Source organism: Lontra canadensis, unplaced genomic scaffold (assembly GCF_010015895.1).
Source record: "Lontra canadensis isolate GAN:19392208 unplaced genomic scaffold, GSC_riverotter_1.0 scaffold42, whole genome shotgun sequence".
Classification (NCBI taxonomy): Eukaryota; Metazoa; Chordata; class Mammalia; order Carnivora; family Mustelidae; genus Lontra; species Lontra canadensis.
The window spans coordinates 15,493,194-15,508,248 of record NW_022631036.1 but is presented as its reverse complement, the minus strand read 5'-3'; the positions used below and the strand labels follow the sequence as shown (position 1 = coordinate 15,508,248).

Here is a 15,055-nt window from a genome sequence, read left to right as displayed (position 1 = left end):
CTTACATACACTTCTATTTGTGCCTTAGAGGAATATTTCTAGTGTACAGCATGATAATACCATCAAGTATCAGATAACTATCATTTTCTGAGCTCCTGTTACGTGACAGGCTACTTAGTGCTTCACGTAGATAATTTAATCCTTATAGCTGTCTTGAGTTTGGTATTCTTTTTACAGATTAAAACAAAACTTAAGTGGTTCTAGACTTTGAAACCTGGGCTGATGTGCCAACCAATCAGCTTCCACATTTTAAAATCTAATTTATAAATTAAGGACAGTCCATATTTATGAATATTATCTTCTGAAGAAATAATCTTCAAAAGACAGTATACAGGGGCGCCTGGGTGGCTCAGTGGGTTAAAGCCTCTGCCTTCGGCTCAGGTCATGGTCTCAGGGTCCTGGAAGGCAGCTATGCTCACCACTATACCACCAACGCGGTCTCAGGGTCCTGGGATGGAGCCCTGCATCAGGCTCTCTGCTCAGCGGGGAGCCTGCTTCCCCCTCTCTCTTGCCTGCCTCTCTGCCTACTTGTGATCTCTGTCAAATAAATAAATAAAATCCTTTAAAAAAAAAAAAAAAGACAGTATACATAAAATTATGTAGTTTCTCAATAAACTCACTTTCTTCTAACACGAAATGGCAGCAATATTGATGGGCCTCCCTAAGAGGTTTTATAATGTTCTATCATAATGAATGGCCAACTACATTAGTGGAGCCAATCAATTACATTTCATTTCATTTTGGCTCTCATACTTTTGCAACAAGTTCTTTACATCTGAGTAGCAGAACTGCAGGGATAACAAACTGTGACTAATTGAAGAATGATCATTGACTTCTGGTAATTTGCCTGATAAAGTTAAACAGAAACCCAATTCTGGCAATTACAAAAAGGTCAAATCTAAACAGATTAGAACAAATCAAATAATATTGGTTTGGTAGGAAAGAATATTAAACCTAGAAAGAATGTGTTTTTTAAAGATGCCATTTAATTTTATAATATCTACATAGTGTGTATTTCAGAATATCACATATATATTATATACATACATACAAAGTCCCTAAATACAAATTACAAGAATTGTAACAGACGGGGCACCTGGGTGGCTCAGTGGGTTAAGGCCTCTGCCTTCGGCTCAGGTTGTGATCCCAGGGTCCTGGGATGGAGCCCCGCATTGGGTTCTCTGCTCAGCAGGGAGCTTGCTTCCCTTCCTCTCTCTACCTGCCTCTCTGCCTACTTGTGATCTCTGTCAAATAAATAAATTAAAAAAAAAATTGTAACAGACATGCTACATTCCATCTGCTAAAATCTCACCCTCTGAGGCCCAGATTTTCTAGGCATTCTTCCTTTGTTTTCTTACTCTCAAAGTAATAACTTCTTCCTTAGAACTCCCGCAGCATTTTATCTATAACCCTACTATGTCATATTTTATAATTATTAATTTATATATTATTCTCTCCCCTATTAAATTATAAGTTTATTGGAGAAAAAATTACCATCGATGGCTGCCCCTTGAAAAACAGGGAGGCTGGGGTGCTAACACCCCATGCAGCCCCCAAATCTTTTAACTCTCCCAAAACTTAACTAATAGCTTACTGCTGATCAGAGCTTTACTGATAATTAACACATTTTGTATGTTACATCCATTTCATACCGTATTCCTAAACCTATGTTGTCTAGGCTAGGCTATGATTTATCTCTACATGTCTCTACATGTTTCTCAAATCTTTACTACTATCATAAAAAGTGATCAGGAAATAGTTTGATAGAATAACATACAGTTCTATTTCTTGAGCTGGAGGTAGTTAAACTTAGTTATTCACCATTTACTATATTTAGAATTTATGTTCTTGTTTCAGATTATATTTTATAGTAAGAAAGTTTAAAAAGAAAAATTTAAGAAAAATGAGATATGTGAGATAGTTAATTTTATCAACTTGACTAGGTCATGGTATCCAGTTTTTGGTTAAACACCAGTCTTGGCATTGCTGTGAAGGTATTTTTTTCAGAAGTGATTACCATTTAAAATCAAGAGACTTTGAGTATACTCTATAATGTAGGTGGGTGGGTCTCAACAAATCAGTTGAAGGCTTTAAGAGAAAAGACCAAAGTCTCCATGGAAGGAAGGAATTCTACCTCCAGATGCCTTCTGATTCAGATTACAATATCAACTCTAAGAACTCCTGCAGACTCCAGACTTGCCAGTCCCCACAACTGTGTGAGCTAATTCCTTAAAATTAATCTCTCTCTCTTTATATATATATGTACCTACATTCTACTGATTGTTTCTAATACAAGATTATATGCTATTAACTTCTGAAAATTTCTTTGCATAATAAATCTGTTAAAAAAGAAACCGTACATACATAGCATCATATTTAACATTTGCACATAGATGAAATATCTTTAGGATCATAAAAGAATTGCTTTAAAATGTTTATTTAAGGTATAGTATAATAGCTATGATCATGAAATTAATACTATGACATTATTATTCCCACTGCAAAAAAAAACCCCCCCCAAAAATTAAAACAACAAAACAACCCAACTCCAACACATACACACACATGCACACACACACATTCAACAGGTAACTAACAAAAGATGGCTAAGATCAACCTGAAATACCCCTCAGGCCCACTGGTTACCCAGAATCTGCCTATTCTTCTTCCCCAGCATTGCATTTCAATTCTAATTGCATGATCAAACCAACAAATTGAGCTTGAGACCAAAAACAAAAAACAAAAAACAAAAAAACAAAAAACAAAAAACAAAAAAACCCCACCTAGCTGACAAAGACCAAGGTTGTAAGAAAATGCTTTTCAAGTACAAGTAACCCAAGAAATAACAAGTGAAGTGAAGGAGAGGTTTCAAAGCTTGAAAGACAGTCATCAATACTGACAGATTACTGTAATTCTGGCTGCCAGCATGATCGATTTGTACAGCATATGACAATCAATATTGTCCTCATTTAGTGAACAACATTAGATTCATAGTTACAGAAGATGTTCCCAGGATAAAATTTAAACTGTATTTAATGATCATAAATAGCACAATTTATGCTGTGGAATCTTAGTGGGTACTTTTATTAGGCATAAAATAACTAACACAGCAGTACAATTATCCAAATATAAGTGAGTTTATTAGATATTCTTTTATCACTTTATTTCTCTTATGAGGATAAAGTAGTAACTGGTGGTTTTCAAAGCCTACTTCTATTTCAATTTCTGTTGTAATTTCTGTTAAGTTCTATTGATCTGTTTTAGAACACATGATTTTTTTCCTTAATGGGAACTTACCTGGATTTTTCAAAAACATACATTTTAAAATTTAATATATTTCTGAGATATATATTTATTATTTAAAATTTAAAGGCATCTATATTTCAACATCTTAAAAACACCTAGTTATAAATCAGTATATAAGGTTGCATTTAAAAATTGAGTAATCTACTTGTATGAAATCACTTCCCTGGACATTTAGAATTAATACAGAACTTTGTGAATCCTTATAAAAGATGAATATATATTCCTCAGATGAGCAAAGGTTAGGAGCATCTTTTATTATATCCTTAAAAAGTATAGGGAAATAATTTCCATATAGGTTCTAAATTCAAGCTATCAAGTCAAGAAAAATTTCTTTAAGCTGTGTGATTTTGTGTTTTTCTTCTGAGTGTTCTAGAAGTGGTTCTGCTGATGGAAATTGCTCGTATTTGCTGTGTAAATAAAGTGTTCATGTTTACTCTTTCAATCTGAAATTATCTCTCTTCATCTTAGAAATTTTCTCCAATGTGGTATCTATTAATGTCTCAGCAAGATGAGCTAACTATTAAAAAACTTCAAGAAACAGGCCTGAAAAATCCAATCTAGTCAATTAACCTACCAACCAACCAAACATAAAAACCCAGTTAGGCAATTCCTTGGTGTTGGGTACAGTTGTTTTACTATTGACTGTAATCTTTACAGATAACAGAATTCATTGCTGTGCAAAATAATGTATCCTATTTCATTTACTAAGCACATCCAAATTCATTACCTCATTTAATCTTCACAATAATTCTGAGATGAGTATTATCTTTTTTTTTGCAGACAAAGAAAGTGAGGTTTAGAAATTCTGTGACTAGACTAAGATCACAAGGCAGAGCCTGAGTTAAAATCAGTATTTTTTTTAACTGCAACTCCAGCCACCATACCTCTAAGACAACATGCAAATCTGAAATAGTTCTCAAGAGTATGAATTTTGGTGCAGGAAAAAGAAATTAAGCCATAGCCCCAATAAATTTTGTATTTTCAACTACTTGGTAAGGTATGCATCTTAAATGTTTGTATTTTGGGTCAGAAATAGTTTGTGTTTGCTCAAAAAATTGAATTCCTGTTTTATGACACAAGAGTTTTATACTACAGTCTAATCTCTCTCATCACTTTTCCAAAGAAATGGCAGAGGACACTAACCTTAGGGATGAACATCAGGATCAGGCAAACTGTAAGGAGGCAAAGGTCAGAAAGAAGACAACCTCAGAGGAGCTGACAATGTGGACAAAATTAGTTTACGGGTAATAATCAATATATTCCTTGAAGGATTAGCTACCTTTCTAGAGATATTCTGGAAATAATAAACCAAATCATTACATTTCACAATGACCACTTCAAATCTTAACTTTCAACTTAACAGTAAGTGAAGATATAACCGTCACAAATAAGAAATGCTACATCAATGTACGATGTCATGATCTACCTATAGTTCCATTTCACAGTGTCAGAGTACATGAGAAATGGCATAGGAATAAGATTAAGTCAATTTTCATCAAAATTTTCATCAAAAGAAGTGAATGTATGTGGCAGACTTACAATAAATCCATTTCATGTGGAACAGAACATAGGATGGTTTAAAAGCCTTCCTTGTAAAGCTTAACAACTTATTAAGTAAAAGTAAAATAACTGAAATGTTTTTAATCATACAGAAAAGGTACAAGGAAACACAAATTCATTTTAGAAAGGAATATCAGAAAACAATTTAAAATTTAAAACTGTATATATATTGGGGCACCTGGGTGGCTCAGAGGGTTAAAGCCTCTGCCTTTGGCTCAGGTCATGATCCCAGGGTCCTGGGATCTAGCCCCGCATCTGGCTCTCTGCTCAGTGGGGAGCCTGCTTCCTCCTCTCTCTGCCTGCCTCTCTGCCTACTTATGATCTCTCTCTCTCTCTGTCAAATAAATAAAATCTTAAAAAAAAAAGTGTGTATATGTGTGTGTGTGTGTGTGTGTGTGTGTATATATATATATATATATATATATATATATGCCAGGCATTGCTCTAAGAGTTTTATACATATTGACTCCTTCAGTTCTCATAACACAATGAGCTAGATGTTATCCTTCTCATTTATAGATACGGAAACTGAGGCTCAGAGAGGTTAAATAATGTGCCCAGGGCTAGATAGCTAAGGAAGTGATGACCAGCACCTGAGTCCAGAAATCTGGCTCCGGAAGCCACGTTTTTAAACACTCCATGTCCTCTCATACTTCCACATCTTTATCTTGTTCCCTCTGCCTGGAATGCTCTTCTCAATCTCATCCACCCAATTAACTCTATTCATCATCTTTCAATATTCAATCCTCACATTTCTCATAAGTGCTTCCTGACACCACTACCCCTTCCAGCTGAGAGGCTGCTTGTCATTATACATCCAAAACACTGTATGTAACTCTGTTACAACACATTCACTGAAAACAGCATATTTCCTCAACTAGACTGAATACTTAATGATGGCTATTTTGGTTATTTTTATACATCTACAGTGTCAGAGTACCAGCAATACTCTAGAGTATTAGGGTACCCTAATGGGGCCCTTATTAATTAACCAAAAGATAAGTACTGACTAGTAGTATATAAAAGAGGGGTGCCTGGATGGCTTAGTGGGTTAAACCTCTGCCTTCAGCTCAGATCATGATCCCAGCATCCTGGGATTGAGCCCTCTGCTCAGTCTCTCTCTCTCTGCCTGCCTCTCCTCTCTGCCTACTTGTGATCTCTCTCTCTGTTAGATGAATAAATAAAATCTTAAAAAAAAAATACATCACTCAAATATCATAATTGCTCAAACACGGGAGAGGAACTCTACCATATATCAATAAACAGAAATTCACCTAACACATAAGAAATACTTACCTTGGAAAATAAACATGTATTAGAGTAGAAACGATACTGTTAAAAAGGATACAAGTTTTGATACAATGGAATCAGAGATTTCAGAGCACGGCTTGCATTTATAGCTGTTGCTCGAACCATAATGGGTAGGACCTTTCCATTCACAATAGCACCATCAAAAAGTGGACCAAAGAAGGGAACCTAATTGAGAATTTAGAACATAATTTTATACTCATATTGGAGAAAAGTTTTAAGAACAACCAAGACATTGCACACAAAAATGCTTCTACTTCCTCTTTAGTTCTTTCTTAGGGAGAAATACTATCCACATTCAATTTTTTCCCCTGATTAACACCAGGATAATAAACAAAAAATGCCAAAGGTCTACAGGGTTTACCATTCAAAAGAATTGTGCTTCATTTAACTAATTCATACTCCCTGACAGTTTTCAAATTTCTGTACCCTCAATTGTACACAAAAGTCCAACACTGGAAATAAATTCCTTTTCCTCCACTGAGTAAACACAGTGAAGATAATACATCCTTATAGGCAGCAAGTTCTTCATTATTTTTGTGTGATACCAGCTTTACTACAGAACTTAAAAGACTTTTGTTACATGGTTTATTAGGAAAAAAAATCTATGTTTTGGTAATTGGTCAATTTTATCAGATGATTGACAGTTTCAAAGTTATTCTGTTTGAATATGGTTGGTACAAATGACAGCTGAAGGCAAGGATATGAGCTGTGGATAATATAGTAAATATTTCAAAAAATATGGCTTTGTGGCCATATGTTGTCCCTGATGCATATTCTTCTTTGATTTTTTATTTTTTTAAAAGATTATTTGAGAGAAAGCAAGCAGAGCCAACAAGAGAGAACTTGAGTAGGTGGCAGGGCAGGGGGAGGTGGGGGTGGGGTGTGGATGTGGGGTGGTCATCAAGCCCAGAACCCTGGGATCATGACCTGAGTGGAAAGCAGATGCTTAACTGACCCTCCTCTTTGATTTTTTTAAAAAAGAAAAACCTGGGGAGGGAGGAGTGGACACTGAAAACAAAACAAAACAAACACAAAAAAAGAAAAAAAAGCCATTAAAAATGTAAGAACCATTAGTAGTTTGCAGGCTGTATAAAAATATTAAGTAGGCCATAGTTTGCTGACCACTGTATTTAGATAAATCCTAAAAAAATCTGGCTGTAAGCTTAAACTCCCACCTGGGAAACTTAGTCTAATTCAAGGAATTCTAAAGATTCATGATCAACTGTCAAAAAATAGGTTTTCTATAAATTTAAAAACATTTAATTAAAAAAGTAAGAAAGATACCAAAACACTACCACACTTTTTAAATTATTTTGAAAGAAAATACTTCTGCAAGTGTATTTCAGCCCTATGGTATAAGAGATCCAACTGAACTTTTTTTTTTTTTTTTGGGACTTTGTAGAACTTTCCTTTATTAAGGTACATGACTAAATAATCATGTAATCCTTAGTAAGCTATATTAACTAAAAATACAGAATGATTATTTCTTCTTGTGTCTTTTCGGAAAGTATAATCATCCTCTTAATAAAAGGTAATCCTTTTGTGAGTTTGGTAGAAAGAACTTCCACTCTGGCACTCCCATTTGAACATAGTTTCTTGCTATTTTTCCAATTTCAGCTCCTTCTGAACCAGTCTTAGACAATTTACATAGGTACCAGAGTCTGTGTCTCATTTCCCCCTGTTTTCATAGCCTGATATGCCTAGTCTAATCCTTCTGAAAGAAGAAACTCACAAACCCACAAAAAGCTCAAAATACATTATTAAAATGTAACATAAAGAGTTCTTACCTCTGGTTTTTTCATTATCTGAATACTGAACATGTGATTTTTCATTGGATATATTACAATAAGGACATCACCAAATTCTGTAGGAATAATTCCTCTCCTGTAGTCTCTAGTATGCTCCGACCAAACAATGTGTACTTCATCATTTCCCAAATGTCTCAACTGGAAAACCAAGAAAATAGTTCATAGTGCTTTAGAAAAAAGCATATAGCTCCTCATAGAGCAACTGACAATATGCTATACTATACTATAAAAAGATTAAAAGGTAAAGAAATTAAAAAATGTAAATTTCATTTGATAATTTTTCACAACGCATGAAACACAAACACTCAAAACATTAGGAGATGCTGCAAAAGACCAGAAAATTTTCGGCTGTCAACAGTCAGTGGGAAGCAGAGAACTTAGAAAAAAAATTCACATACAGCCCAAATTCTCTTCTTAACTAGCAACTATACTAGTTTCCCACTACCAAACCTTTTACAAAATTGTTTAAATGTTTTTTAAAAGTGAGCGATGTAAGATTCTTCTTTTTTTCTGACCATTCTCTCAAAGGGCTAATTAGCAGTAAAGTTGCCTTAAGAAGGCAACAGGAAGAGAAGGAAAAGAAAGAGATAATTCATAAGTTGGGTAAATAATCTATTAAGAGAAGGTTGACTGTATTTGGTTCAACATCTTTCCAGGGTTTCTTTGCCTGTGGAATGTTGTACATGAAATTCTTCCAAACAGACTTCTTGAAATGTGTTAGACTCTCAAGATGTTGTTTAAATATTTGTAGTGCTTACAAAGGCGCTTTTGGCAATCAGAGAGTTAACATTAAATGCTTACAATTATAAAAAAGCAAAACATCCAAAAGTTGAATTTCTAAGTTATAAGAAAAAATTAACTTAATACCCTTTAGTCTTGAGTTTTCTTCTTAGAGATTACCATATAACATGTATTTTAACATAAAATTTGGTTATCCGAATTGATTCTGTCACTGCAAACACTTGAGTCCATTTTTGGTACACATCTCACATAAGCTTTTCTACTACTTTCAGATAAATGGACACACTGTATGTGTGACATGCTGAAGGTTTAGAAGGTTTGGAAGAGAGAACTAGGATAAGTGTCATCAATAGTTTTCGATGAGCTAACATACAAGCAATTTCCGTTTTTGAAATATGCAATCTACTTGGCTTCAAGACCACAGAGCAGGAAAAAAGTTAAATGTGTGATTTCAACAAACAAAAAAGGTGCTCTCTTCTGTTACCCTTAGCCCTAGAGTTTTTTTGTTTTTAAGTAAGCTCTACGCCCAGTGTGGGGCCTGAACTCATGACCCAGAGATCAAAACTTAATGCCAAATGAGCCCGCCATGCGCCCCCATAACCACGGAGTTCTTAACCTGGGTTCAAAGGGTCTGTGAATATTTTAAAATTACATGTAAAATTTTGTGTATTTTTCTGAGGAGAGAGTCTATCAAATAGGAGTATGTAACACAAAAAACCCCAAGAACCAGTGTTCTAGTGGTTTTTAAAGTCCCTAACAGCAGTCTATCTAGAAAAACCTAATTACTATGAATGTCATTAATGTATCTGAAAAAACGAGGCAAATCCCTGAACTTTAACATTTGTATTCCTAAGCAAGAAATGCCCCTCAAACACTTTGATGGATTATAAGACAGTACCCAGGCTGAATCGATAGACTAGAATCTATTATTTAAGAAATATAGTATAAAAATATTTGTTTTCTTTTAAGGATACTTTTTTTAGGCTTAAGTACATTAATTTTTTTTGATTTTTGGAAACCATAAACATACTTATTGCTCTAAATGTATGATAGGAAACCTAACCATCAAAATATTGTTTAAGTTTTAATTCTCATTATTTACACCACACCACACATACGTGTGGACACACACACCCGTTGAACAATATAAATTTAGTACTTGGGCTCTGTGACATTTTTAAAAACCAAACAGATTACACAACTTAGAAAAGCCATGGCTCTATAATTTCATTTTTTAATCAAAATACTTTAAAAATATCCTTCCTATACAGCCATCCCCATGTGTCAGCTTCCCTAATAGGTTTATGTTAACTGAATACAAAAGAAATGTGAAATAAATTTAACCAGGAGGGATGATCCAATCTAATTTTGATACATTAATGTCATATGCTGTACATGTTACAATAGCCGCCAGATCTAATACTAAGCTCCAGGCTATACTGAGATTTCCAAATGGCAGATTGTTCTAAGTGATATCAAGTATAATTGAAGTAATAAACGATAGTAAAAGCTGAGCACACTGTCAGGAAGAATTTAAGTATTTACTTTTTAAAATTAAATGAGTTAGGTTAGGAAAGACAAGACAACTGAAATAATGCAGGTCTCAATTTACAGAAAATTCCTTTTATTTATCTGCTACATTAACCCTTGAACTCTTGCCAAAGCTATCTATAATTTCTAGTGCCCACTTATCTAAAGAAATGGGAGAAAAGGGCAACTAAAGTTTTATCATATAACCAAAGCTTGTCTTCAGATATCTACCACAGAGTCTTAAAAGTCTGTTATAGAAGTTTAATGGAAAAAAACACTGTATTTTTTACTAAGACACTGTAATGAAGATATTTGTGGCAAAGAACCACGCATATAACAATGTCATTCTAAACATGTTCAAGCATTCTGAGGGGAAAGCTTCAAGAACACCCTTATCATTTTTTAAAGAGTAATTATGTTGTCATAATTAGGCATGTTTTTGTATCTTTAGGTCTTTAAAACCTGCAATTGTTAATTGCTATATAGATCTCATACATTTCTGAAAGATTACTGAGTGAATTCTGAGTATTAATAGTTAAGAGAAATTTCAGAAGTACGTTTGACATATTTAACACAAATACTTTATATAATATTTCATGTTTATTCCTTATCTCTTATGGACTTACAAGATTGTGTCCTGTGTATACTCACCAGGTTTTTCTATACTCTGAGAACTCTCAAGGAGTTCCTACCTATATGTTTTTGTACCCAGATACCAACCAATTCTTTTTTTCTTTTTAGATCTTATTTATTTGACAGAGAGAGGAACACAGGAGGGGGAGTGAAAGAAGGAGAAGCGAGCTTCCCGCTGAGCAGGGAGCCTGATGTGGGGCTTGATCCCAGGTCCTGGGATTATGTCCTGAGCAGAAGGCAGATGCTTAACAACTGAGCCACCCAGGCATCCCACGAATCACTTCATAAACAGAGTACAAGACTTCTGTACATGGGATGAATCTGCTAAAATGACTGGCAACCAAATGATTCTTCCAAATTCACTTCAAATGCTGCTGAAATAATTTTATTTCAGGGTATATAATATAGGCTGCAGATTATCAATTCATGAAGATGAAGTACTTAATGAAATTCAACATCTGTAAAATTGAAGTCCTCAATACATTATAATAGAGTATCAGCATTGGAAGAGACCCTAAAGCTCTGATTTCCCACCCAATACACAACTCCCACTGCAATATCCCTGACAAGTTAATCCTGCCTCTGTCTGAATACTTCTAGGGTTGGGATCTTTACACCTTCATGAGTCAGCGCATTCATTTTTAAAGAGCTACAGTCATTAGAACATTCTTTATACTAAGCTAAAAATTGCTTCCTGAAGCTAGTTCTTCTAAAATGAGCCTTACCAAATAAATCCAGTCTATATTCTATATATTACCTTTTCAGATATTTGAATATTGGCCCAATATGTATTTCAACTTTTCTTTTCCATGTTAAATGTGTCTTTAGAGTTCCTCCTCTTATAGGTTACAAATCTATTCCTTATCTTGGATTATTACCTCAGTTTACTGATGTTTCTATTAAATTATGGTGTCTGGAAATGAACACATTAATTAATATATGCTCTAATACAATCAGCTCATAGTCAGACCACTTCCTCTATTAACTAAATTATTTCCTGCATTTTTACAAAGTTGGCTCAAATGGAAGTAGTAGTCAATTCAAACCCTTAAGTCTTGTTCTTACAAAGTTCTAAGCAGGTAAAACTGACTGCTAGATCTAAAGGGAGAATTTCATATTTATTTTTGTTAAATTTTACCTTGCCAAGTTCAGATTATATTTAACCTATCAAAGAATTTTTTACAGCCTGATTCTGCTATTCAGTGCATTGGCTCTCTCTGACCCAGATTTGGGTTATCCTTAAATTCAATGTCCTGTGTCTTCATTTAGGTTGCAGATAAAAATGTCAAGTGGGACAAGTCTGGGTAACGGCCTTATAGCAAGTCATTATAAATGTTCCTCCTGGTTAAAATAATATCCACATTTATTAAATTCTTAACTATTCTAAGTGTTTTGGCATAACTTAGTTTTAACAACATGCTACAAAGAAAGTATAATTGTTATTACCCCTATTTTTACAGATGAGGAATTGAAACTTAAAAAGATAAATTCATTTGCCTAATGTCACATGACTAGTAAGTGGCAGTCAGAACTGAAACCAAGGCAGTCAAATTCCAGAAACCATACTTTAACCACCTCCCTATATGCCTTTCATTAGTAATTAATTTATGTCTCCAGAAGTGATTATACAACCAGTTATGAACATACTTACTGAACTATTATTAAGACCACATTTCTTTGGCTTGTTCACAACAAACAACTTAGCTAAATGCTTTATACTGTCAATGGTCTTCCCTGATCTGGTAATCCTTTTAAAACAAATTCAGTTACTTTGATGTGATTTGTTTTGGTGAACTCATGGTGGCTCCTAGTGATCACTACTTCATTACCTAAGTGCTCACAAACCATCTGTTTAATAATCCTATTTTATCAGGTATTGATATGGAGCTCATGAATGTTAATTTTGGTAGTTAATGGACTACTTTATGTCCTTTTATGAAAATCAGATGTTTGCCTATCTTAAGACAACAAAATGTTTTCATTTTCCATGATTATTTCAGAGGTTACATTCAATTTTAGATTTCCTCAATGTCATGAAATAGCATTCATCTGAAACTGGAAACTAGATTTCATGCAAAGTAACTATATCATATTTCACAAAATCAGCTTACCCTCTGACTTCCCTACCTCTATTGAAAGTACCTAACAACTAATTATCATTACTCAGGGTCAAAATCTGAAGTCTTCAATTTCTGTTTTCCTTACTGTATCAAGCTCTTCATATTTTTTTTAAACATTAGATTCCTTTTTTGTACTTTTCTTCCTATTTCATATATTGTTGTCCTAGATCATATGTTAGTCATCCTGCATACCTGAACAGTCCATGAGTTCTTAAAAAGCTTCTCTCCTACCATCTACTTTTCTTCATACATTAGCAAATACAGAGAGCTGACTAAATGCATTGTGCTGCTCGCATAGATACAATGGTGAAAAAACAAAAAATCAATAATTGAATAATTACTGATATCGATAATCCTCTAAATACACTTCTCTGAATGCAAATAATAAAGAAAACTGATCTATAATAGTACTTGAAGAACGCACAGAAGTTAGGTTAGGCAGTTTGGGAGATAGTGGTATACACGCAGAAATTTAAACTGATTAATACTGCTTCCACCCGTCATTTTTCCCCTGTTTTCCAGACACCCACACATAGCAAAATAGACACTATCAAATACTCCTCAAGCCTGTTAAAAAAGCATACTTTCATACATTTTAGGATCATACATATTTTCATATGTTTACTTGCTGTCTGGATCATTCATTTTTCATAATTAAGAAAACCTTCTTGAAACAATAAGCATGGTGTCTAGTATACAATTACCCTAGGAGAGTGGGCACTCGATACACATTGTTGAGTATTAAAAAGACAGTCTTGAAAATGCTTTATTGAAATATGTGACTTTGGTGCAGAAGATGTGTTTGAAAAGACCACAGCTTGAAAACTGGTTTTTGAAATGTCTCAATAACCAACTGAAAAAAAGGCAAATCCCTATTGGACTTGACTTCTAATATAACCAGAAGCCTGGTGTATAATTTTCCTTTAAAATATTTTCCATCACAGAAACTCAAGAAAACAAAGCTATTATATTTGGAAATGGTTGGAGTCTGAAGTTTCAGAGAGGGAGAAGCAACAGTTTTTAGACATGTGGGGTGACTTCTTTTTTGGTTACATTTGGACAAACACAAACTTCAGAATTCTCAGAAGAACAGGGGAGGGTGTTCAAGTCTGTATGCTTGTTGTGTTGAAGAAATGGAGAAACAGAGATGGGAAAGAAAAAGGATAATGGGAAAAAGAGAGGAGACTTGAGAAAGGGCTCTGAGAAAGAGGAACTGGAACAAGACAGGATCAGGTTAAATCTAGTTATTACTATAACTTATCTACAAACTATGGCACTTACCTAGGTAAATTTTTTTGTCATTACATAGTACAAAGCACAAAAACAGAATTATCTGTAATTATGGCATTTATTTAAAGATTCCACTTTGATGGTGACAGGAAGCGTAGTTCTATGAAGAAAATAAATTAGGGTAATGCGATAGCGTTACTGAGTGAAGGGGACTTCTTTAGCTAGCATGGAAAGGTCTGAGAAACTGTCATGTGAATCTGAGAATAGAGCAATGAGAATAAGAAAGCCTGGTGATGTGGAGAAAGAACATTTCAAATGAAAGAACAGTAAGTGCATACCCTCTGAGATGGGAATGAGTTTGACATGTTGGCAGGTTAGAATGACAGCCATAAGACCAGACTACTAAATGAAAAGGAAAGTGACAGGAGATGTGATCAGAGAGGTAGGCAGGCAGGTGGCCAAATCATGGGGCACTGAAGGCCAGAGTGAAGAATTAGAACTTTATTCTACATGCAATGAGGAGCCACTGCTATCACATCCAAATTACACCATTTGCAGTAGTGAGATAAATTTACTCTGAACCATTTAAATTTCCTCGTTTCTCTATCCTCTATTCTTATCATAAAAAGTAGATTTACAGAAATTGGGGGTTAAGGGTAGAGTCTAGAATATTAAAATAGAATTATGTTATGTAAGACTGTTATTTTGGGATTAAAACCATGAGTATATTTCTATAACACCGATTAACTATTATACTAACTACACTTTAACTAAATAATGAAAATTTTATTATTATTTCTTAAATTTGTTTTTTAA

At 34.2% G+C, this 15,055-nt stretch overlaps 1 protein-coding gene across 15 annotated transcripts in view; it reads right to left on the bottom strand.

The window, feature by feature from the left end:
* The window catches only part of RALGAPA1 (Ral GTPase activating protein catalytic subunit alpha 1), a 252,205-nt gene that overhangs the window by 24,055 nt on the left and 213,095 nt on the right, over positions 1-15,055 (bottom strand). For all 15 annotated transcript variants that reach the window (XR_004384235.1, XM_032871260.1, XM_032871259.1 and 12 more), the window contains 2 exons: positions 7,965-8,123; positions 6,215-6,342 (listed from right to left, as the gene is read on the bottom strand). Coding sequence is in view for 14 of the 15 variants with exons in the window: in XM_032871260.1 (XP_032727151.1) it covers positions 6,215-6,342; positions 7,965-8,123 (287 nt within the window). In the remaining variant the exon portion in view is untranslated. The remainder of the gene's footprint in view (positions 1-6,214; positions 6,343-7,964; positions 8,124-15,055) is intronic.